The 22784-nt window shown below is 35.1% G+C and overlaps 7 protein-coding genes across 8 annotated transcripts; 3 read left to right on the plus strand and 4 right to left on the minus strand.

The window, feature by feature from the left end:
* Positions 1 to 13: 13 nt before the first annotated feature.
* Positions 14 to 3950, minus strand: LOC126763547 (DNA repair protein Rev1). Its single transcript, XM_050481152.1, has 7 exons — positions 3845 to 3950; positions 2973 to 3780; positions 2431 to 2905; positions 2090 to 2369; positions 1598 to 2027; positions 641 to 1538; positions 14 to 565 (listed from the first exon to the last, which is right to left on the minus strand). The coding sequence occupies exons 1-7, from the start codon at positions 3869 to 3871 to the stop codon at positions 400 to 402; spliced, it is 3084 nt and encodes a 1027-aa protein (XP_050337109.1). The 5' UTR covers positions 3872 to 3950; the 3' UTR covers positions 14 to 399.
* Positions 3951 to 4292: 342 nt separating this feature from the next.
* LOC126761819 (integrator complex subunit 10) lies at positions 4293 to 6925 on the plus strand. The gene is made up of 7 exons (XM_050478228.1): positions 4293 to 4700; positions 4778 to 4845; positions 4900 to 5152; positions 5205 to 5673; positions 5736 to 6067; positions 6141 to 6308; positions 6371 to 6925. Exons 1-7 carry the CDS (start codon positions 4569 to 4571, stop codon positions 6815 to 6817), a joined length of 1869 nt encoding a protein of 622 aa, XP_050334185.1. The 5' UTR covers positions 4293 to 4568; the 3' UTR covers positions 6818 to 6925.
* On the minus strand, positions 6926 to 8133 carry LOC126761820 (mpv17-like protein 2). Its single transcript, XM_050478229.1, has one exon. It carries the CDS (start codon positions 7995 to 7997, stop codon positions 7272 to 7274), a length of 726 nt encoding a protein of 241 aa, XP_050334186.1. The 5' UTR covers positions 7998 to 8133; the 3' UTR covers positions 6926 to 7271.
* Positions 8134 to 8600: 467 nt separating this feature from the next.
* Positions 8601 to 13509, plus strand: LOC126761342 (proliferation-associated protein 2G4). 2 transcript variants are annotated; one of them, XR_007667356.1, is made up of 10 exons: positions 8601 to 8958; positions 9493 to 9590; positions 9887 to 10023; positions 10170 to 10332; positions 11236 to 11457; positions 11754 to 11846; positions 11965 to 12097; positions 12499 to 12626; positions 12693 to 12963; positions 13016 to 13509. XR_007667356.1 is itself a non-coding variant. In XM_050477409.1 (9 exons), exons 1-9 carry the CDS (start codon positions 8868 to 8870, stop codon positions 12831 to 12833), a joined length of 1206 nt encoding a protein of 401 aa, XP_050333366.1. In that variant the 5' UTR covers positions 8601 to 8867; the 3' UTR covers positions 12834 to 13509. The 2 variants fall into 2 exon arrangements, 1 of the variants encoding a protein (XP_050333366.1); XM_050477409.1 differs by having other exon boundaries at positions 12693 to 13509.
* Positions 13510 to 13883: 374 nt separating this feature from the next.
* Positions 13884 to 14559, minus strand: LOC126761343 (MICOS complex subunit MIC13 homolog QIL1). Its single transcript, XM_050477410.1, has 2 exons — positions 14404 to 14559; positions 13884 to 14311 (listed from the first exon to the last, which is right to left on the minus strand). Exons 1-2 carry the CDS (start codon positions 14409 to 14411, stop codon positions 13972 to 13974), a joined length of 348 nt encoding a protein of 115 aa, XP_050333367.1. The 5' UTR covers positions 14412 to 14559; the 3' UTR covers positions 13884 to 13971.
* A 265-nt stretch (positions 14560 to 14824) lies between these two features.
* LOC126761014 (regulator of MON1-CCZ1 complex) lies at positions 14825 to 17269 on the plus strand. Its single transcript, XM_050476875.1, has 7 exons — positions 14825 to 15031; positions 15083 to 15557; positions 15618 to 16007; positions 16072 to 16330; positions 16399 to 16798; positions 16870 to 17074; positions 17137 to 17269. Exons 1-7 carry the CDS (start codon positions 14933 to 14935, stop codon positions 17199 to 17201), a joined length of 1893 nt encoding a protein of 630 aa, XP_050332832.1. The 5' UTR covers positions 14825 to 14932; the 3' UTR covers positions 17202 to 17269.
* On the minus strand, positions 17237 to 22754 carry LOC126761013 (vacuolar protein sorting-associated protein 8 homolog). The gene is made up of 5 exons (XM_050476874.1): positions 22458 to 22754; positions 22154 to 22396; positions 21030 to 22088; positions 20107 to 20958; positions 17237 to 19775 (listed from the first exon to the last, which is right to left on the minus strand). The coding sequence occupies exons 1-5, from the start codon at positions 22554 to 22556 to the stop codon at positions 18234 to 18236; spliced, it is 3795 nt and encodes a 1264-aa protein (XP_050332831.1). The 5' UTR covers positions 22557 to 22754; the 3' UTR covers positions 17237 to 18233.
* Between the last annotated feature and the right edge of the window lie 30 nt (positions 22755 to 22784).

Below are 22784 nucleotides of genomic sequence, written 5' to 3' on the forward strand. Positions count from 1 at the left end.
AAAAACTGCATACTGACATATTTTAATTTAAATCTTTGTTATCGTCTTCAAATATACACTCTTTTTTGGAGCACCGTTCGCCAGATTGTTTCACAATCTCACGTTCCAACATGACATTTTTCAAGCAATGTTTTCTTATGTTTAACAGAGGTAGATTGACACCTCGCTGAGGCAAGTTTTCGATAACTTTACAACATTCACTGAATGCTTTGTGCCACTCAAATGTTTGTGTAAGTGATAAGGTAGTTACCCCATAAACTCCAGCGAATTCGTAGCCGTTTACGTTACTTTACGACTCCCAACAAAGTCAGTTACCACAATGAGCCATCAGATTTACCACTTAGTGGTTGGTGGTGAAGTGCTTAATACTTGAGAGTAGGAAAGCTCTAAATATGTTAATTACGAATTATCACAATTATCACATTTCAACTTCGCGCCCAAAAACAGACTACGGCCGTTATAAGCTTCGGCCATTCTCTTCTGAACTACTTTAATTATGTCAAGGTAGGCTTTATGCCACACGCAATCACTGGGTGTACCACTACTCTTCTGGTGATTTATTAACCTTCAAAATGAAATAAATATTTTATATACATATATATATATACATCTTATTAAATTATAAGCAATGGAAACGTACTTGCAGAGATAAATCAGCGGCGTGTATAGTGTATCAATTTCATCAGCACTGACCATTTCTTCGGCGTGTTTGGCAATTAAATCAACATCATATGCTTCTGGTTTGTCGGCGCTCTTTAACCAAGCTAAAATCATTTCTTTACAATTCACTTGCATGAAAATATTGTCGGCAGATATTTGTATTTCCGGCCGCTGTGCGTCAGTATTAGCAGCTGTCTGTGTGCTAGGTATTTTCTTAAGATCAGGTGACTTGCTTTTTCCCGGTAGCTGCGCATATTCCTTCTCAAGTTCCATACGCAACTCTTGTGGCAACGCCGCTAGAAATTCCGGATCAACATGCGGCACATCTGATGAATTATGTTCGTATGGATGATTTTCTTGTTGCTTTTGTAATTTCTGCAGCTGTTTACGTTGTTTTCTGTGTTCTGCTGCTTTGGACGTTGATGGTTGGAAATCACTTTCGTTGAGAATGCTTAAATTCGAATTGGTTGGCGGTTGAACTGGCATAACTGGTTTCGTTGTTTGTTTTATACTTTCATTATGAGCTTGCAAAATTTCATTACGTATGTCGGCTGGTAGAGCCGCAAAAACATCTGGATCGATATCCTTCGGTATGGAATTATTAATAGTCGCAGCGTTACTTACAGATACAACTGGTTGCTTTTGTTTGGCCTTTTGCATCAAGTCCAATATATCAGGTGTTTTTTTGGATTTCTTCTCCGAGACAACACTAGTGGCCTTACCCCGAGTGCGCTTTCCAATATCTTTATTGTTTTGTTCGTATTTGTGTTCATTTGATGCTGGCTTACTTATTATTGGCACATTGGCATTTGTGGTACCAGCATTATCGCTTATGACAATACAGTCACTATTATTATCGGACGGTTCACTGATTTTGTCTGAGAAAAAGTTTTGAAAATTAGTAATTTGGTATTAATGTAAAAAAACAGCATTTCACCTTTTTTCTTTTCCACCACTTTGCTAAACATATTCATTATTGCATTCTCCTTATGTGCTTTGCCTTCGTTAGGATCATTTAATTTAGAAAGTTGAATGCCTATGCCACGCAATTCATTGGGTGGTATCGTTAATGCCTTCATTGTAGCAATTACGGTTCGTATGATTACTTCTACATCGCTTGTATAATCTGATAGTGAAACTGATTTTGTCACGTGATCACATACGCCATGACCCATAAACTTGGCTGCCTCAAGGGGCGCATCTTTGGCACGCACCATTACCTTTAGGGTAATGCATTTCGTGCGTCGTTTTATGTCGGTAAGGCGAGTGTGCACTTCAGTGCATAATTGCCGCAAAAATGTTTCCAATTCACTAAATTCTTTGAATCGTATACCATAATTTACTTCGGCTGAAACAGATTTACGTATCTGAAATTAAAAAGAAATGTGTACTTAATTTTTCTACTCAATTTAATTACTATATTTCTTACTTGACCATAAGTCAGCGGTCGATTATCGATACCACGGCAGAACTGATAAAGCGTCTCTCCAAATTTTTTGCCAACATGCATTTGCAATTTCAATAACGAAATCATTTGAAGATCTCCGCAAGTTACTAAATTATTATTTTTCAAAGTATAAGCCGTGCTACTTCCCACACCGGGTAACTCTTCGATTTTTATATTTGCCATATATTTCTCAGCAACTTCTGGTAGCAACAAGTATTGACCATCTGGCTTGGCTTGTTTTGTTGCCATACGTGCTTGCAATCTGCGAAATAAAAAAATCCAATTAACATCTCACTGGCAGAAATTAGTACTTTGATACTGACTTATTTCCACCTACACCTGCGGAACATGGACATCCAGTTTTTGCTCGCACTTCTTCGCGCACAGCACGCACAAAATCCATGGGTTCCACTTGCATCTCGTCTAATACCTCCGTTAAATCAACAAACATTTCATCACAACTTACAGCCTCAATATTTAAGGTGTACTGCGCTATAGTATCGTATAAGGTGTAAGCTACTTCACGATAGCCTTCGAAATCATAAGGTATGGTCTTTAACTCGGGACATAAATTTAAAGCTTTTCCGACAAACATGCCATTGCGTATACCTTTGGCGCGGGCCTCGTAGCTACAAGAAGCAATTTCCGAAAGTGACATTTTAGCTTCGAAACCTCCACGTACCTTCTCAGATAAAATATTATTGTGTAAATGTTGTTCAAAACGCTTTGCAAACAATTCCATTTCAGTTTTGCGATCAGCGCTAGGGTGAACGGGCACTTCATTTGCGCTGGATCCGCCTGCAAAATGTACGATATATAAAGAGTTTTAATAACACTTATGGATGAAAACTAAAGAACATTAAACCTTTAGAATGTGTCACAGCCACTGGTTGACCCTTTAATTCGGGATATTTCCGCAGGCCAACCGACACAAAGAAGCAATCCATATCGATATGCATTACATATTTTTTAGATGTTTTAGTGTTTAGATTTCCACCAACATTTAGTTTTTCCTTTAGTTCCTTTCGTGCTGGAAAATCTTTTGTGCCATGTTGATCACGCAAATCGGAGACGTACTGCTTAAAACCAGCACCAAGTGTTGCGATATGATGTAATCTCGAATTATTATAAAATTCTGAAAGAAATTTCGGATCCACAGCAGTACGCGCCAAATCTTTTCCACTGATTTTATCAACATCTGTCAATGTACTTGTATCGGGCGAAACTACAGCGTTATTACATTGTGTAGCGTTGTGATTTTCTTTTTTTGATTGATCATTCTCACAAACACTCTTTTTAACATTCTTAAAGACTAAGCTTGGTTGCGATACTTTTTGATTTGTATACAATAAATAACGGGTATAATCCAATACGCGCATTTCTTTTACCGAGTCGACCACCCATTGTGGGCTTATAATTTTACTGGTATTCATATTACGAACTTTTACATCTGGCAAATTAGATGCTATAATATATGTAGTATGTGAACGTTCATAATGATGGTAGATCCCTCCATGAACCATCATGATTCGTTTTAACTCATCAGCTGAAGGATTAGTTAAACCGTTAACAAATATGGATATTCCAGAAAATAAATTAGATTTTCTATAGGGATTGCTACCAGCGGAAAATTGTTCCTCGAGCTTGGTGATTTTTGCTTCCATATAGCCTCCCTAAATAATTCAAATTAAGTATGTACATTTTTCTTCTGAAAAAATGCATTTTATTAATGTTTACCCATTGTTCAAACCCATTCGCGTTCATACTGGAAGCAAAAATAAAAAAAACTTTGAATGATATTATATTTAAAAATTTAAATAATGTGATTTTTGGAGATGGATGTTTACACATTTTGCACAACCAGTTATGGTGAAATTGATAAAAATCGACTTTTATTAAAAGTTGAACATTTATCGATAATTTATAGAAATCGTTGTAAAGGCGACAGAAGCAAATCCGTACGGTTTCGAAAGTACACGCATTTTAAGCAGCCAACGCTCAGAAATAAAAACTTAAGCAAGCATAACAGTTAACTTTTATACTTTCCTGTGCTAAAAGAAATACACTAAGAGATTATTTCTTGGAGTTTCGCTTCCCATGTCTTGCTGGGTACTTTCATGCACTTGAATTTGTAAGCACAACCAACTTCAGGTTGTTTTGGTTTTTTATGAGAAACATTGAATTTTATTTTTTTATATCCATTTGTAGTCAGATAAAATTCTTGTAGAGCTGTAACTAATCTGTAAAATATTATAACATTTCTTCATTTAATTGTTCATCGTTTGCTTCCAACAAGCATAACATCATTATAGGAAATAAACGGTTCCATCATTTGATTCTTCATATAAATTAATTTGTTGTTGAATCGAGTCTTCCTGGTTGCCGGTTTTGTAAAAAACTTAGATTGCTCTTAGAACCCTGACTTTTTGAACAGTTTTTTTTTATAATTTTTCAATAAGTAATGGAAACAATTACTTCTGAAGAAAGTTATTTGGTGTCTCAGGCACAAAAGCTCCGGAGCACTGATGCTGCATCAGCCAAGGCCTGGTTGATAACAGCAAAAACATTGTATCCCACCAGCTTTGAAATATTGGTAAGCGCAAAACAAATATATGTACATATATATTATAATCTATATATATGTATATTATAATTTATTTCTAATTTCAGTTTGAAGCATATAAACTAGAGAAAGAATCGAAAAACTTTGAAGAGGCTGCGAAATGCTTTAGCAATATGTAAGTAATATTACCGACATTTTAAAAGGCACATTTTAATAGAATTATTTGTAGAGCGTTAAACTTTCAAAACCAAAATGCGGAATTGTGGAATGAAGTAAATGAGCTGACCAATGCTCTGCGAGCTCCAGAAAATGAAATTACTCCGGCACAAGAATTCTACGTGAAAATGTTCCAGCATGTATCATATGACGTGCAGCATAAAATATTATTGCTTACAGTTAATAATGCCGAAAACAGTATCCATCAATGCAAATTATTGCTACTCATATTGAAACGTTTCCCACAAGCTGCCATCACACACTCGGTAAGTTTAGAAGTGACATACTTTGAATAATAACTAATTATTTGTATTGTAGCCAAGATTACTAGAAATGATAGCGGACGGCATGAAACAAAATCCTCAAAAATACCAAGAAATGCTTGTAGAAGAGGCATTACCACTGATTTACCACAAAACACCAGAGCTGCCTCCTGTACTCGTTTGCAGATTATTCACAATTTCATTGGAATATTATATACGTCAGATAATTGATGATGAGAATAAGTGTGATAACACTGAAATATGGAAAAAGATATTTCAAGTTTTGATGTTGTGTGGTAAAATTTTACGTTGGGAAACATTTTTACCGTTCAATAAAACTTGGGGCCAAAATGTTTATTGGGATAAGCTTATAGAAATTGTGTCAATTAGTCCAGCTGGCAGTACCCAAGTGCTTTTTTATGCTACAACTTTATTTATTTATTCACTACATTGTTATATCAAGAATTGTTATACACAATCAGAAGATGCTGGAATTAATCATGTTTTGGTGGAAGGTTTCACAGGTAAAATTAAAAAAAAATTATAAATTTTTTATAAACTGATATATATTGTCAATAAATTTCAGTTGACTGGAAAATGGAAGCACCAGATGTACAAAGTATGGAGCCTCCACAGATCTCACTAACCACACCAACAAGCAAAGATATTTCCAAAGCATTTGTTCACGCCGCACAATGTTGGCAACTTTTAAATACGGAGCAATTTCAACGTGATTTCAGCAAATTACTACTCACATTACCTTTGGCTGCATGGATATCGCGATTTCTCTTTGATTTGGCGATATACTTCGGCCACCAGGAAGAGGCAAAGAAATTAATGTCTGAGATGATAGTAACTAGTAGCTTGGTACAGAATTTGCAAATATTAAGCTTAAACCTATTACAAGGAAATTTGACGGTAAGTAGTTTGGACCTACTTATATATACGTTTTAATACAGTAATTTAAATCTTAAATTACATTTTTAAACAGCTACAGGGATTCGAATGCATAGTCAAAATTATTGACGAATTGCCAGCAACCCAAGGACATAATTTGGAACATTTAACTTTAAAGGTGCCCCGCCATATGATATTTATACCATTGACACAGAAAGCATTAATACAGTACTGTACGAAAGCCATCATTAATACCCTAAGTGTGAGTATTAAACAGAAATATACAACAGAAATATCTTTAATTAAATTTATTTTATTTTACAGCGAAAGCTTTACGAACCTAACTGTCCTGATCAAATACTGGGTGACTTATTGGTATTACTACAACTTGAATATCCGCGTGAGACGCTAATGGCTGAGCAAATCTTTACGCTGATAACATCGCGAAGAGCATTCGCTTATCGCTTATTTACTACCTACATAATAACAATCGATTTTATCGAAGAATTCTTGCATATTTGGCATGCACATAATGAAGACTTTGCGTTTGATTTGTCGCCTGCGCAAACCGGCTCAAGTGTTTGTCGCGTTGGTACCCGTGGTGCTGACAAAGGAGCCCGTGAAGATTTCCGAATTATCATAAAGCAGCAGATTTTAAGAGCAAATGAGGTACTTACAACATTAATGGCCAATTTTATTCAACAGGAACATATGCAGTTAGCGCGAAACATGTTCGGTGTTGCAGTCACTGATGACGTAGGATTCCAATAATTTGCATACAAATGTGTATTTTTTGCTTAATGCTTATTTGTGCATAAATAAATAAGTACAAGTTGAAAATAATATTTATAAACTATAAATATAAAAAAACACAACGCGGATTCTTCTTATAGCTATTTATTCTACGAATGGCTATTTATTTAATATTTTATAATAAATAATTTTTTTTATTTCTAAAAAATTAAATTAAAACTACATTGTGTTATAGTTATCCATATCATTAATCCTGAGCGTGATAAAGATATTCCACACCGTGAAGTCGTGCTGGTGGAATAACCGTTTATTTGAATTTGAATTTTTTGTTGTATAACAACAATGCCATTTCCATCAGAAATTTATTTCTGGTATAGCCTGTTACGATTTACTCAATTGCTTATTTAAAAACAAAATTTTCTATTAGGTACGATATCACACGTATATTAAAGCAATACAGCAAAAGTTCACATTAATAGTCATGTTTCATATACGAAAGAAATATATTATAAACTGCTGTGCATACGTTTACGAACATAACCCGATATTTGGTATCCAAATATCTAAAGTTTATATATTGTGCTGCTGGCCACATAGCCCAATCCATTAAATAAATAATTGGAAATTTATCACACAACTCCTTATTTGTGTCTTGCACAGACCTCTGCTCGAGATAGCAAGCGGAATAAAAAAATATTAAAATGCAAGCTGGTGACATAAATATTTGGTCAATTAATATTTTCCAAAGAGTGTTCTTCACGTTACGAACTGGCATCGCATAATCCATCCACTTGTAAACATAATGGTGTAATGGCCCTTGTAAACATCCCACCACAAACATACGAAAAACTCGCTTTGTGTCATAGCGTTCTTGCTTGATATCGAATTCATCCAACTCGTTGTGATGACGCCGATATTCAATCTCTTGTGCAACCAAATCTCCAATTACCATTAAAATACCCGAACTCAGAATATTTGTAGCTAACAAATATTTTCCGAAAATTTTGTTCCAAATATTTTGAGTTATGGTTGCATCAGTAGAAGATTCACTACGTTTTTGATAGAACTGACGAGACTGAAATGGCGTCAGTCGTTGCCTGCTTAGCTGAGGTAACTTCTTTGTGTTTGGGGCTACGTTAAGGAAACATCTTTGGGTTAACAACACCAACGGCCGTCTGTATGCTATATGGGCAAACATCGCGCTTGTTCCCGTTGTTTGCGTAAATCAAGAAATAATGTTAAAAACACTTCTATACCGAAACTATCACATTTTCGTCACAAGATTTTCCGAAATCCATTCATCTATTTACTTTTGGTTAAATTAACAGCTGATTGACATACGCATGTAATCAGCTGATTGCAAAGACAGAGTGTTCTAGTAAAAACTAAGCAAAACAATTGCTTTAAATCTAATTTAAGTTTCGGCTCTAACTTTAATTTAATAGTTACAAATTGCTTCGAAATTTATAAGTTAACTGTAAATAATACACTGAAATAGAATTATTTCGAGTAACGTGTTCGCAATTTCGTATTATAAAGCTACGAAAAACTCTTACTATATGGATTATCATGGATTTTATTCTAGTTTTTCTATATGCAGAACATCATTGAACATATTTGGAGGGGGTTTGCGAAGAAAATATATATCTGATTGGTTGTTTCAGAAAAACATGCCCAAAGTTATCATTTTAAGCTATCGATAAAGGCAATTCGGGGCCAAATATGTTTATTCCGCCGTTATAAATTGGAAATGGCAACCATGTAACAGCTATCGATGCTTCGTGTTCACATCGTTTGATTTCTTTTTATACAATTCCACCGTCGCGAAAAGAGCAACGTGTGAAATAAAGCTTTTGTGATTGGATCGCGTTTTTCAACAAAAGTATTTAGGAACTTTTAAGTTTGATTATAAATCTATAAAAACCAAATTCGAACGCTTAAATTGGAATTTGTTTTAATAGCTAATAAACGTAGCTTGCCTAACTGAAAAATAAAGTTTTAAGCCTAGTTTTTCCATTAAGGGACTGAAAAGTTAAATTTCGTTGTCCATCTGCATTGAACGAGTAAAATGGCCGAAGTTGAGAAAGAGGTTCCAGAGAAAACCATTGCTGAAGATTTGGTGGTAACCAAATACAAATTGGCCGGTGAAATAGTCAACAGTGAGTATACATATAGAATAAATATGTGTTTGGTGCAAAATCTATTATAAGAATATAGTCAGTTTTTCTATTTTTCAATTAACAATACAATTGTAAACTAAAGATATATATTATAAGTATAAAACTAAAGCGCTGACATGTACAATGAAGTATGTAAGCAAGCCACGCGGCGCGTAATGCATTACCACTGAACATAACCTCTAAAAATTGTGAACATTACAAATATAATGGTAAATTCATTATTAATTGTGGAAACAATATTTGTGATTATTTCTAACTTATTACTCCATTCTATATGACTGGTTTTTTAGTTTGCTTGTATTTAAATGTCAACGAGAAATAATCCAACTGGTTAAATAGTAAAAATGCCACGCATTTGTTTTCAAAACACTCGTAAAGAGCACACGTTTTAAGTTTGTCTTTTAATGCATTGTATATTAATATTTACACCTTTAACGTGGGATTTGAGCAATTTTCAATTTATATTATGTTGTGTTCTTAAAAAAAATATTAATTATTTCCTTGTATTTGCAGAAACACTTAAAGCTGTTATTGATCTCTGTGTGGTCGAAGCATCTGTTCGTGATATCTGCACTAAGGGAGACAATCTTATTGTCGATGAAACCAGCAAGGTAAGATTTTATCAGTTTATCCATTTTATAATTTTTTTTTTTAACTTACTGTTCCATGATTAAAAACAGCGCTTGAGAGCTAGATATATCACTTGAATTAAAATTGCAGTAGTTCATTTGAGTTACTACTTCTGGTTATCGACATTTCATATGGTAACTGGTTTGGCGCATTTTAAAGTTGAGAGATATTGATGCTCAAAGATAGTAAGATTATGAGATCTGAGAACAAAATATCTATAAGAAACATTAGTACAAATGCAATGGCAGATACAATTACATTTTTAATTTCTTTTAAGGTATACAAAAAAGAAAAGGACTTGAAAAAGGGAATTGCATTTCCAACATGTTTATCCGTTAATAACTGCGTTTGCCACTTCTCTCCATCCAAAAATGATGCCGATTACATTCTTAAGGAAGGAGATGTTGTTAAAATGTACGTGCGATGTTAGAAAAAAAGAAATTCAATAGTAAACTATATGTTAATTTGATTTTTTTATAAGAGGTATTTTAGATAATACAAATATGTCGAGATATTTCAAACTTGAGAGTAACTAATCTTGCAATTGCACATTTTTACAGTGATCTTGGCGCACATATTGATGGTTTTATTGCCGTAGCAGCACACACAGTAGTTATTGGTGCCTCAAAGGAGAAAAAAGTATCTGGACGCCAAGCTGACGTAGTTTTAGCAGCTTATTGGGCAGTGCAGGCTGCACTGCGGTTACTGAAATCTGGAAATAGCGTGAGTGTTATACGGTCCAGTCTTGTATTAAGTAGTTTAATCAATTTTTATTTTATATCTGAATGAAACGAAATTTTATATAATATGCAAACAAATTAAAAATATAGTTTCGCTTTTGTGGCAAAATCAGACCATTTGTTTGCAAAAGTAAATTTGTCGAGCCACAATGGTGCAATGCCCTTACCATGCATTTCTCCCTAACTATCGTCAAACATTATTAAAATTAATCTTTAGTTATATACTTAAATATATCAAATTGCAAGCAAACGGATTAACTCTTGTATGTTCAATGGAAGAGTTCATCTCAACACTTGCATAAATAAATATTTACAGTCCATCATGAGAAGTTTGCGATACTGGAACTTCTCTTTTTTCGACTGCCGACATCAATAGCTATTTGTTCATATTACAGTGCAAATATATACATACCAATATATATAATTAATACCTTGCAAGCAAACGGATTAACTCTTGAATGTTCAATGGAAGAGTTCATCTCAACACTTGCATAAATAAATATTTACAGTCCACCATGAGAAGTTTGCGATACTGGAACCTCTCTTTTTTCGACTGCCGACACCAATAGTTTTTTGTTACATATTACAGTATAAATATATGCACATCAATATGTATTTTTATTAACTAACACTTTGCAAGCAAACGGATTGTCTCTTAAATGTTCAATGAAAGAGGTCGTCTCAACACTTGCATAAAAAAATATTTACAGTAATACCAAGAGAATTTTGTGCTATTACTGCCACTTCTCTTTTTTTCACTGCCAACATTTGAAACAATGCAAGAATAAATGTGTATGCTTTTAATGATAATAATTGTTTTTTTGGCTATAAGTATTTTTACATTACTATTTTCCAAAAATTAAAAAAAAAAATAATTTTGTTGCAGAATTATACGATCACCGACGCCGTGCAACAAGTCAGCGAATCATACAAATGCAAACCCATTGAAGGTATGCTTAGCCATGAGTTGAAACAATTTAAAATTGATGGTGAAAAAACGATCATACAAAATCCGAATGAAAGTCAGCGCAAAGAACACGAAAAATGTACTTTCGAGACGCATGAAGTTTACGCCATCGACGTAATAGTGAGCACCGGCGAAGGCATTGTAAGTTTGAAAAATATTCATCACACATCTCACGTCTCACATATCCAATGATTAAAAAATAGCGCTTGAGAGTTTGAAGTCAGTCGGTAAAGTTCATGTGAAAGTAATCGATTGAATTCTCTTTTGATTATTTTCCAATTCATAAGTTGTTCTACTCATCCGAATTGGCACACTTGTTCTGAACCGTAGACGGATGCTCAGAGATTGTAAGATTATGAGATCTGAGGACATCTATACAAAAACTAATTAGTCTTTTTTTAAGAACTGTATTAAACAAATATTTTTTTCTATTAAAGGGTCGCGAGAAGGATACAAAGGTCTCAATATATAAGAAAACAGATGAAAATTATATGCTGAAGCTAAAGGCATCACGTGCGTTGCTGCAAGAGGTAAGGTACAATAAAGTTATGTAGTAAATAGAAATATGTGTTTTGTAATTGTTAATTGTAAAATTTTTTGGCGCATTCAATATTTCTTATAAAATATTAATAATTCGCCCAATTACAGGTCAAAACAAAATACGGAAATATGCCTTTCAATATCAGACACTTTGATGAAGAAACAAAAGCGCGTATGGGTGTTGTCGAATGCGTATCGCACAAGATGATTGAGCCTTTCCAAGTTCTATACGAAAAACCAGGTGAGTTTTTGTCGTAGCAGTCGAGTGATATCTTCTGCAAGCATTAATTCCGTTAATGAAATTCAATTTCGTCTCACGGCCAGACACCTTGCAAGATAAAATACAGTTATAAATTTTCTTAGAGCACTTATTGCCTGCTTTAAGCAAAATTTACTACTGCAATAATTTATTCAAAATTTTTATATACTAATTTTGCAAGAATTTGTTTGCTACAATTGCTTCCTTAATTTACTGTAGTACAAACATTTTTGCATATATCAAATTGCGGTCTATTCGTGGATGACATTATCTCTACATAGAAATGCCATCTTACAGAACGTATACAATTTATTCCTCACTCTTTGATTGTTGTGCATAAATTTGTACAGATTTTTTAAGCATATTTTTTTTTTACATTACAGCTGAATATGTTGCGCAATTCAAGCATACTGTGTTGCTTATGCCCAATGGTGTCAATTTGGTTACTGGTATCCCATTCACGGAGGAGTTGTATGTCAGTGAGCATAGCATAGCTCAGCCAGAACTGAAAGTAATTATTAAAATCTATTGATGGTGAATTAAAATTTATTAAGTATATTTGTTTTTTTTTTTTTAGGAACTTGTCGCTACACCTTTGCAACCCAGTAAGAAGGGTAAAGGTGGTGCTAAGAAGAAGGGTGGTGCCGGCGCCGCAGTTGGTGCGGATGCGGCGGCATCGAAGGTCGAAACCACTCCGGCAGTGGAAACAAAGGCCTGAAGTGTGGCTACCGTTACTGCCTTTTAAACAATATAAACACAACCTAACAGAGATGAAGTCAGCGAATCCAACAGCAGCAGTTACAACAATATATTAGAAGCAATAAGGTGTTAACTAAAATGGAGCAAAAGTAACAAACACAGCCATTTTCTATTAACCTCCGCTATATATATATTTTATAGGAGCGGATGTTTTAGGAATTAGTGTGCGTGTGTATTCTTGTCGATGCAGGAGCAACAATTGAAACCATCGATTAGATTTTGCACTGCAGTTAATTTCTATTTTAACTGAAAAAAATAACATAATAAACTTATTATCAACAAGAACGAACTTATCGATATGCAAAGGACCTTTTTGAACAATGATAGTCGTAATTAAATATAAGAAGTTAATGATAACTACTTACAGAACGTACATATAAGGTTGCACCTTTAAAAAGAAAGTAAAGTAAAAAAACTGCACGACTTTTATTTTATAAAATTATTAAGATTGTATATCGATAGCTAAGCAACTTAAGAACATCATATATGTGTGTATTAAAACGCATTATATTATCATTTGCGAAGCGGTAAAAATGCAATTTGGAAACTGAAAACTAAACCTTAAATGGTAGCAGTTACACAATAAAATTAGTATTTTGTAAACATGGAATAAAATCGTTTATTATCCACCGAAACATTGCTAATTGCATTGGTATGCTATTCATTCGTTACATATTTATTGTTGTTGTAGCGAGCTGCACATTCCTCCATTGGCGCTACATGTTTAATGCGTTTCTAAATTATTAAATAGTTTAACAAGAAGATTCTTGGATAATTCTTATCTCTTCCAGCACTAAAAAGCGAGTGTTTTAAATGGAGAATTTTTATTAGAGCATGGGTTCGTGGCGTGCCTTTTTTGCAATATTCGCATGTAACTTGCAGATATAAGGATGGTTATATCACACAAATCCTTATAGTTTTCGTATAATGTAGATCAATCTGTTGTGAAGATTTCATTACTCACACGTTGTTGAATTAAGTCTTAATATTTGTTTAAATTAATTGGTAATTCGTTTTTACATAATTTTATTTAATTTGCATTAGCTTTTATAAATAGAAATTGTAACATCGAGTATTTTATACAAAAAAATAAAGTTTTACTTTTCAGTACTAGGGGATGGGGGAGTAGCGAATTTTTCGAATTCCACTTTAGCTTTGTGCAACAATTGACCCGTATAACATGGCAACATTTCAATAAAGTGGAATGTGCTTTTAACTCCTTCGTTATAATAATGCTTAGCCAGGAAACGTGCTTCTCCGGTTTCTGGTAACGCTGGAACTTCAAAAGGTAATTTCTTTTCCAACTCTTTTGCGTGAGGGCGAATGCTCTCTTTTAATTCATTGTATAGCTTTTCCGATTCTTCTGGGCTACCCCATACTCCCAGCTTCTTCGAGTAATATGCAGCACCAACAATAATGCCGGCTCGTACAAGAAAGCTATAAATGTTCAGATAATTGCGATGGACATAAATGGTAAAAACCCATTACGTAAATATGGGATCTGAAAAAATTTATATTTTAATACGTACCCGATCATTTTTAAGTAATATAGCAGAATTTAAGTTGGTGCGGGAGTTGTTTGTGTTAAGACAGTTTTGCAAAATCCTATCAGTTCCTATGGGATTAACGAGTTACCCTATCCTTTCCAGCAATACTTTAAAAGAATTGCAATATAAAACAGCTGTAAATACAGTGTTGGTAAATAGATATTTAAGCAAGAAAAACGTAAGTGGAAATATACAAAATTCAAATTTTGTTGATTTCCCAAAAACATATTGTATCAACACATTTTTCAATATTTTAGAATATTTAAAAAAGTATTAGTATTACATAATTAGTACATATCACTTTAATAAAAATTAGGTGTAATTAATTTTAGAAATCGAGAAATTAAAATATAAATACAGTATGGCATCTCTGAAAAATGGCTTATAAACAAATTAACTACAGCTGATTAAGGAATTATTTTAATTGCATATTTAGCAACTCCTCTGTTTTAAGTGCAAATAAAGACTTTTTCATTAAAAATAAAAGGAAAAGTAGAGAAAAACTAATAAAATGGAAACACTCCATTATATTGAACTGTCCAAATGTCCGATACGATTTGACGCAGCCAGCCAATTAACAAATGTATTTTTTGATGACTCCAATTGCCAGGTATTAAAACAAGTGTGTAAGATAAATGATACTAAGTAATTTTTTATTTAGATTTTTGCTGTGCGTAGTGGTGGCGCAACTGGTGTGATAGTTAAGGGCCCAACAGAGGATTCAGTTATATCATTCTGTATGAATGATCGTGGTACTATTCGTTCCATTAAATTTTCGCCAGACAATAAAATATTGGCAGTACAACGTCGAGAAAATGCTGTGGAATTCATTTGCTTCCAAGGAGAGCAGCCGTTACTACAAGAAAGTATTGTTCATCAAATTAAAGCACTCGTATATGGTTTCGTATGGGTTCATACGCGCGAGGTTGCAATAATTTCAAATAGTAGCATAGAGATCTTCACCGTTATACCAGAAAAGCGACAATTGCGTGCTGTAAAGTCTTTGAATATTGGCATCAAATGGTTTGCTTGGTGTACTGTATCTAATATTGCTCTGATTTGTTCAACAGACAACAATTCTTTGGTACCAATATTAATCAAACAAAAGTCTATAACAAAGCTACCAAAGCTGGAAAGTGAGTATTATTCAATTTTTAATTTAAGATTGTTATTATATATTTATATATAATTTACAGTGGGCAATACTAATAGTGAAGTTCAGGAGAGTAAAGTAACGCTGGGGCAAGTATACGGCACAATGGCGGTGTTCCTGCTACAAGCAAACCCGGAAGGTATGATGGAAGTCGAAGTGTACCTACTTAATGGACCCGGCTTAGCACCACGCAAATGTCATGTACTTAGGCTTGGCCATGTTGGACGATTTGCAATCAATACTGTAGATAACTTAATAGTTGTACACCATCAGGCTTCAGCTACCTCACTTTTATTTGATATTGCTTTAAGTGGTGAGCAAGCAAATGGTGTCACATATCACACTCCCATTACGCCAGGACGATCGATTCGCCCGTTTGCGCTGAAATTACCAAGTTTATCGCCGGACGGACAAACAATGCAATGCGAATTGTGTAATGTGTTAAATAATTACATAAATAAGTATTTTATGCTTCTAATAATTGGTTTTGGTTACAGATTCTATGCATTGGGTGCTATTCCAACCGAATATTGTAATTGATGCCAAGCTCGGTTGTATGTGGTATTTAAATCTTAACGTAGAACAACTTTGTACACTTATATCTGACCGCATACGGCTCACAGAGTTCTTGCTGCAGCGTACAAGTGGCAAACAGGCACTTTTAAAAATAGTGCATCAAATGGTAGACGAACAATACAACGGCACACTGTTGCCTGTGCTGGAGACCATTTTTAATAAAATCAATAAGGTTTATGCGTAAGTATTAATAATAAACTGGGTAATGGGTGTAATTATTAAAATTTTCTCATTAATATCTTGCTTAGCTCATGGGTGCAATTAGAACTCCAAACGCAAACTGCCCAACCGTCAAATGTAAAAACAACTATAAAACTGCCACCTGCTCCGAAAGTGCTCATCGAACAACAGGATATGTTCCAATACGTCTTCCAGCTTATAAGTGAGCGCGCAAATACCGAAACGATATTAATTCTCTATTTATACTCTTTGAACAAACATAGTATCGCCGCGCAAGAAGATCTTAGCAAGATGATTATAAGTGAACTTATACGCAATCGCAGCTTTGATACATTGCGGCATTTAGTCAGTTACTCACTGTTGTTGGAGTCAAAACCAATCGCGTGTTTTTTGCTTTCACATTCCGATGTTGATCCGGCTATTTCGCAAATAGCGCTCGACATGTTGAGTAAGATCGAAGCGCATGATGTAAGTACATATATAACGTATACTATCCAGTAGCTATACCCTAATAAATATATATTTTGTATACTTATTAGATAATAATCGAGGTGCTCTTGGGTCAAGGTAAAGTGGTGGATGCCCTACGATTGGCACGCAATTCGATGAACAATGATAGCATATCGGCGCGCAAATTCCTCGAAGCAGCGCAAAAGGCTAAGGATGATTTAGTTTTCCATAGTGTTTTTAAATACTTCCAATTGCGTAATCTGCGCCAACGTGGCACAATGGACTTTTTGAAATGTGAGTAAATTAAATACTGGTAATAATGTTATAAATAAATGAACTGTTTTTTTTTTCTTTAGCGGAGCAATGTGCTGAATTTGTTCAATACTATAGCAATTTATATCCCAAAGAACTATCATCGTAATGATAGTTGTTTTTCGCATTTTAAAACACAAATAGTTCATTTTATGTAAATATTTATATTTAACTACATTCGGTTTGTGTTTTAATTAATTATTTGTTAGTTAAGTTACAGTATTGTATATATAACTTTTCTTCAAATGCATTGCAGGCATTTTTCGAATAATTTCGATTATTATTATTATCGTACATACATACATATACATTAAAGCTTAAACAAAAACTTATTCGTAAATTTGTGACTTAAACAACACATGATTTTCGCTATTTAGAAAATTTTAGTATGCAGTAAGTAAATTGCAAGGAATACTGTTGGCTTAATCATGCGCAAAAGAAAAACGAGTGCTGCGGATCAAGTGATCAACTGAATAACAAACTGCCATGATTGTGTATCTAACTTGAAGGAACTATTTTTTTCTTCTTAAAAAAATCAAATCAATTGCAAACACTGAATCACTTTCATTGAGTCTCGAAAATATATTATAAGCCGTTTAAATTGTGCATAAATTAACGTACATGAAATTAAGTTAAAAAAAATAAGAGGAACAGATAATCTAAAAACGAATACTAGATTTTTTATATCCTTTTAAAAATGTACGAAATTTGCATATATGGTACATATGTTTATGTTAGCATCAATATATGCGAATTACCTGGTATCATTAGTTAAAATGATTTTTATTTTTATTTCGTTGAAATACAGTGTATAAATTTATGTATGGAAAATCTGCTTGTGTGTTGTTTACGTTTTTGTTTGTAACTGCAAAATCTCGGGCATGTAGATATATAGAAATGTTAGATAATTTTTATTTGGTTTAATTAAAATATTTTGCAATAGTTTATGAGTATTTCAATTTTTTTAGCGAAATTTCCCCGACTGATTTTCAATAATTTGTAGCATTGAAAGTGATTCAGTAATCATAGATGACACATTTTTCTTTACAAAAACAAATAATAGCAAATGAAATACATAGTTATTTATGAGATGTTTAAACGAAGGAATGCAAAATGCCATATTTAACTTTCATTATTATTATTAGTTGCAAGTAAACTTTCGTGGTGGCGCTTTTAATTTCAATACACCCATTTGATTTACATTTTGTTGTTCTTGTTGTATATTAAAAGCCGCATCACACAGCGCAAACACTGTAGGCTTAGGTTCTGATAGTTTAATTATATTATTGTAAAAATTGTTTCTCATTTCCGCTGAGCAATGCGGACATGCAACATGAATACCATTATATGCATCTTTCTCCGCTTGCGTCGTTTGCGAAATATCACCGTTATTCAAGCGCGATTGCACTGTTTCATTATATGTTGCTGCACATTGGTCATGGACAGCATGTCCACAGCCGCCTAGGACAAGTATATCACTTTGGTTATACAAACGTTGTTGGCAAATGGCACAACGCATTGCCGACACTAGCAGACCGCGCTTAGCCTCGGAACGTTTACGTGCAAAAGCGTTTGCTAGATCTTGACATTTGACTTGCAGCGTTTTCTCCATGGTATCTGTCTCGAGACGAGATTGTGACAACATACTCATTAGTAAGTCTTTAATATCACCGAAATTTCCCGATACATTACGGGTGTTCATCACAAGTTGCACCAGTTTTGGTAAGTCGACATACTGTGACGATAAATGTAACATATGCTTTGTGCTGGATTTGAGGTCATCACGTGGCAATATCTGCTGTAGGAGCGTAAACCAAAACTGTTCGCAATCCGCTTTTGGAAGCACATTTGTGGCACGTACACACAAATCGCTTATTTCTTGGGCAAAAGTAGCGGCCGCTTCTCCATGTAATGTAGCCAATAATTCTACGGATAACTCGAATGCATTGTGATAGTTGGCTTGCTTTTCATATAGATATATGGCCGATTTGTTCAGTTTATACGCTAAGACTAAGCTTAGCGCCTCATCTACACGATACTCGTCGCATTGACGCACAAATTCGTCGACTTCTTCTGGTTTAAACTTGCATAAAAGTGCTAGCAATTGTGCACTTTGCGCGGCAGTTAAAACAAATCGTCGTCTATGTAAATGCTCTAGAAAAGTTAATAATGATTGATCATCTTCTTGCACCACTTCGAGTAATTTGTCAATTTTCGCACTAAAGTGGAAATCTACTAAACGCGTTGTTTCCTTGGCGTTTATTTCCAGCATACGTTTGAAGTGTTTCTCAATTTGTTCGTAAATTTTACGCTCTGGTTGTTGAACATGCCGCTCCATATAGCTGAACATGGTGTCATGACGCTGATCATTATTTAGATAACATTCAACAATATCATCGTAACGCTGCAGCTTCTCCAGTAGGTATTCTTCCACATAGTAGCAGTGTGCGCGTTTCGCCAGACGCAACTGTTCCTCATCCGTACTAATTTCGTCTAGACAATTGTTGATGAGCAGTTCATGCCATGCACTTTCGCGTTCAGAATGTTGCCGTGTAGTTTCGTTAGTTATTTTTTCTTTCGCCAAGTGATTGAGCACTTTCTCCAGCAGCTGAGTGTCGGGTTTTAAACATTGTTGGGATATTTGCTGGGCGATGAAATTCAGAAGGCAACCGATCTCCGCCCACTATTTATTTAAAAAAATATAAAAGAGTAGAAAAGTGCGTATCAAAATATATTTTATCATATTTATATTCCATATGTAAAAAACAAGAAAAAAAAACATCAACTCCGGTTGCACCGAAGCTAAAATACGCTTTACAAATACCGTTATCGGCGGTTCTGACAAATAAGCAACTTTTTGGAGAAAAACAAACGTGTGCAAAATTTTACATCGAGATCTCAAAACTGAGGAACTAGTTCGCGTATTTTATTGTTTCTTCTGCGTTTCTTACTGGGTATTAGAAACTAGGTGACAAACTTACCAGGATATAAAAATATATAAAATATTATCTTACCGTTGTGTTTTCAGGTGTCATTATTTCTAAAAGTATGTTTATTATCCGTTTGCGATGCGAGAAGCCGAGTTCACCATTAAATTCCTTCTCCTGAAAAGCTAACGAAATCACATTTAAGGTTTCTCTAGTATCGAATTTTAGTAGCGCACGCAAGTAAGGATATGGCAGTTCATTCGGTACACTAGTATTTGAATGTAGCGAAGTTAAGCAGCGTAGGACCTCGTGTTTGACATTTTGAACCAAATCGGTGGGTATTTCACCACTTGGATAACTACGTCCCGCCAGGCAACTTGATATGTACACGAGTAGCGCGTTCCCTAGACCCGATGGTTCTTGCGCTACTAAAGGTATCAATTCCGTAAGCGGACTGGAGTAGTCGTTAAGTGCATGTGTATTGAGGTAGATTTGTGCGCGATAAAGCTTATAACGTTTGGCTGCCTTCAGCACTTGATTTAAATCAAGGCAGGTCCAGTCAAGTTTAAGTATAATTTCTTCTAATTTTGTTGGTGATATTTCTAGCCAATGATCTACTAATGCTTGCGAAATTGTTGGGCTGACACGATGAATATTATCGTTTTCTATGTGCTCGGTGATATGTTGTAGATAAAGGCTTTTGTTTTGTAAGCGCTCCCACAATTGTGTCCATAGCAATTCCAGTTCACCTATTGTGATCAGACACTTCACAATAGGCCCCAGACAGTAATCAGGCGCTCTAGCCGATGCAGCCAAATACTCTTTGAAAAGCATAATGATACGCTCTTTTGCTTGTGCTTTACGTCTGGGACGCTCCGCAGTGGCGCGATAACCATCTAACGCAAGATCACATGCTTCTTGCCATCTTTGATTTTTCACCTAGATATCGCATATATTAGGAGAACTTTTAATACAATTTATAATATTTCTAAATACAATTTTCTTCTTACCAAGTAGCTAATGCGCTCTGTCCATGTACGCACAGCAATCATATGCAAGGATCGTGCACCCAAAATGTACAATTGTGTGCCTCGTGACATTAGGGAGTTGTAACACGCATGTGTGCCGGCCAAAGCTAAAGCAGGTGACACATTACCGCCGGTCGCAAGTCCTTTGAATTGCGCTGAACCATATACTAATCCTGCATTAGCCATATCAATACATTCAAGTTCTTTGCTGGAACGTACATCTATTAGATGTAGTATTTCCGATATATCCATGCATGCGACACACTTTGGGCCCAACCAATGAACCGATAATAAATTTGTCTGCATTTGTACATGCCGCAAGTACAGTAAAGAAATACGCCCATTTGTCATAAAAAGTTGATGGAAAAACAACTGATTGCCGCGCCCTACTACAAGAACTGGATCAAAAGATCGTGTAGTATCTGCTGCTTGTATTAGAACCATTTGCCATGCCAATACGGGTAAACAATCAGCTGGCCCCTGAAGTGCGTGATACTTAATCACTTTAAGACGTGGACGTATGGTTACAATAAAGTATTTGGATAAAGTGGCGAGTGCAATAATGCAATATTGATCTAAGTCATGCGAACTATCTATCAACAATGGTTCCATGGTACAAACTTCTCCACGTGCTCCACTGAAAAGACAGCGAGAGGAGCAACCACGTATGCCCAACTTTCTTGTGAAGCTCAACGACCATACTGAACCTCCTGAATCGGAGCACAGCGCAAGTGCCGGTCTAGAGGTCCATTTTAAATGCAGAACTCCAGTATTTGGAGTAATCGCGTCAAATAGATTGCGTAAAACGTCGCCGGATTGTGTGTCAATCATTACAACTAGTCCACGTGCATAGCCAGCTAATAGACGTGTACAGTCCGGATTATAGGACAATGCTGATACAGCACCTTGTCCGTGTTTGTCCTGATGTGCCCAACGTAGTGTCTGTGTTATGTCGAAATTGAGAATGTGACCATGTGAGGTACCAATGCCGATTAAGGTTGACACAGCGCACGCAGTTGCAAAACCAGCATTTACCCGATCCTGAAGGTTCCATTAAAAAAAGATAAATAAATTAAGAAACTACATAAAATATTTCTAATACTTACAGCAGCTGACGCAATTTGTGCAGATACACCGTGCATCATGGCATAACGCATTATGGAACCGCCTCCGCCTGCACCACCATTGCGTACTCCACCCTCCTCTGCTAATGAGGGCGTTGGTGTAGGTGCTGGTGCTGGTACGCCCAATTCCGAACCTATGTCCGAATCAGCTTCAAATTCACTTAATGCCGACTCTAAGGTCGGCAATTCACCACTGGGAGGAATTGAATATTCCACATCATCCAACTGAAAATTATGCAAAATATATAGCATATATGCGTATATAAATTATTAGCTATTTATTTACATCGTCCACATCAAGAAGCGATTCGGCAAGCAAACTGTCACTAGATCCACGATCCGACTCCAAGAGCGATTGTAGAGACGGTGCTTTCAGTTCGTTCATGCTATTTCACTTTCAAACTAATATACACAAAATTTTGCTTCCACTTTTAAGTTAGTTAATGAAGTTAACTTTTCCTTTTTTCGTTATCAATTAAATTTGCACCCCCACATTCACTTATTTAATATAGTTTGTTGACTCCTCCTTCCGCTAGATCATCGTACACTTTGCTTTGTTGTGACACAATCAATTTGACAGCACAACAGCTGATTCTACAAAATATACTAACTT

The sequence above is a fragment of the Bactrocera neohumeralis genome, chromosome 6 (genome assembly GCF_024586455.1).
Source record: "Bactrocera neohumeralis isolate Rockhampton chromosome 6, APGP_CSIRO_Bneo_wtdbg2-racon-allhic-juicebox.fasta_v2, whole genome shotgun sequence".
Taxonomy (NCBI): domain Eukaryota; kingdom Metazoa; phylum Arthropoda; class Insecta; order Diptera; family Tephritidae; genus Bactrocera; species Bactrocera neohumeralis.

Excerpts from the sequence above, each read along its gene's own strand:
- LOC126761819 (XM_050478228.1), top strand. The coding sequence starts at position 4,569 with ATGGAAACAATTACTTCTGAAGAAAGTTATTTGGTGTCTCAGGCACAA. Across the intron at positions 4,846-4,899 it reads GCGAAATGCTTTAGCAATAT|AGCGTTAAACTTTCAAAACC; the intron begins GTAAGTAATATT and ends AATTATTTGTAG. Across the intron at positions 5,153-5,204 it reads AAGCTGCCATCACACACTCG|CCAAGATTACTAGAAATGAT; the intron begins GTAAGTTTAGAA and ends TTTGTATTGTAG.
- LOC126761014 (XM_050476875.1), top strand. The coding sequence starts at position 14,933 with ATGGAAACACTCCATTATATTGAACTGTCCAAATGTCCGATACGATTT. Across the intron at positions 16,331-16,398 it reads AAAATCAATAAGGTTTATGC|CTCATGGGTGCAATTAGAAC; the intron begins GTAAGTATTAAT and ends TATCTTGCTTAG. Across the intron at positions 17,075-17,136 it reads CACAATGGACTTTTTGAAAT|CGGAGCAATGTGCTGAATTT; the intron begins GTGAGTAAATTA and ends TTTTTTCTTTAG.
- LOC126763547 (XM_050481152.1), bottom strand. The coding sequence starts at position 3,871 with ATGAACGCGAATGGGTTTGAACAATGG. Across the intron at positions 2,906-2,972 it reads GGCTGTGACACATTCTAAAG|GCGGATCCAGCGCAAATGAA; the intron begins GTTTAATGTTCT and ends TACATTTTGCAG. Across the intron at positions 2,370-2,430 it reads GCAGGTGTAGGTGGAAATAA|ATTGCAAGCACGTATGGCAA; the intron begins GTCAGTATCAAA and ends TTTATTTCGCAG.
- LOC126761013 (XM_050476874.1), bottom strand. The coding sequence starts at position 22,556 with ATGAACGAACTGAAAGCACCGTCTCTACAATCGCTCTTGGAGTCGGAT. Across the intron at positions 22,397-22,457 it reads CGCTTCTTGATGTGGACGAT|TTGGATGATGTGGAATATTC; the intron begins GTAAATAAATAG and ends CATAATTTTCAG. Across the intron at positions 19,776-20,106 it reads TGACACCTGAAAACACAACG|TGGGCGGAGATCGGTTGCCT; the intron begins GTAAGATAATAT and ends TTAAATAAATAG.
- LOC126761820 (XM_050478229.1), bottom strand. The coding sequence starts at position 7,997 with ATGTTTGCCCATATAGCATACAGACGGCCGTTGGTGTTGTTAACCCAA.
- LOC126761342 (XM_050477409.1), top strand. The coding sequence starts at position 8,868 with ATGGCCGAAGTTGAGAAAGAGGTTCCAGAGAAAACCATTGCTGAAGAT. Across the intron at positions 11,458-11,753 it reads TGAGCACCGGCGAAGGCATT|GGTCGCGAGAAGGATACAAA; the intron begins GTAAGTTTGAAA and ends TTTCTATTAAAG. Across the intron at positions 11,847-11,964 it reads CACGTGCGTTGCTGCAAGAG|GTCAAAACAAAATACGGAAA; the intron begins GTAAGGTACAAT and ends GCCCAATTACAG.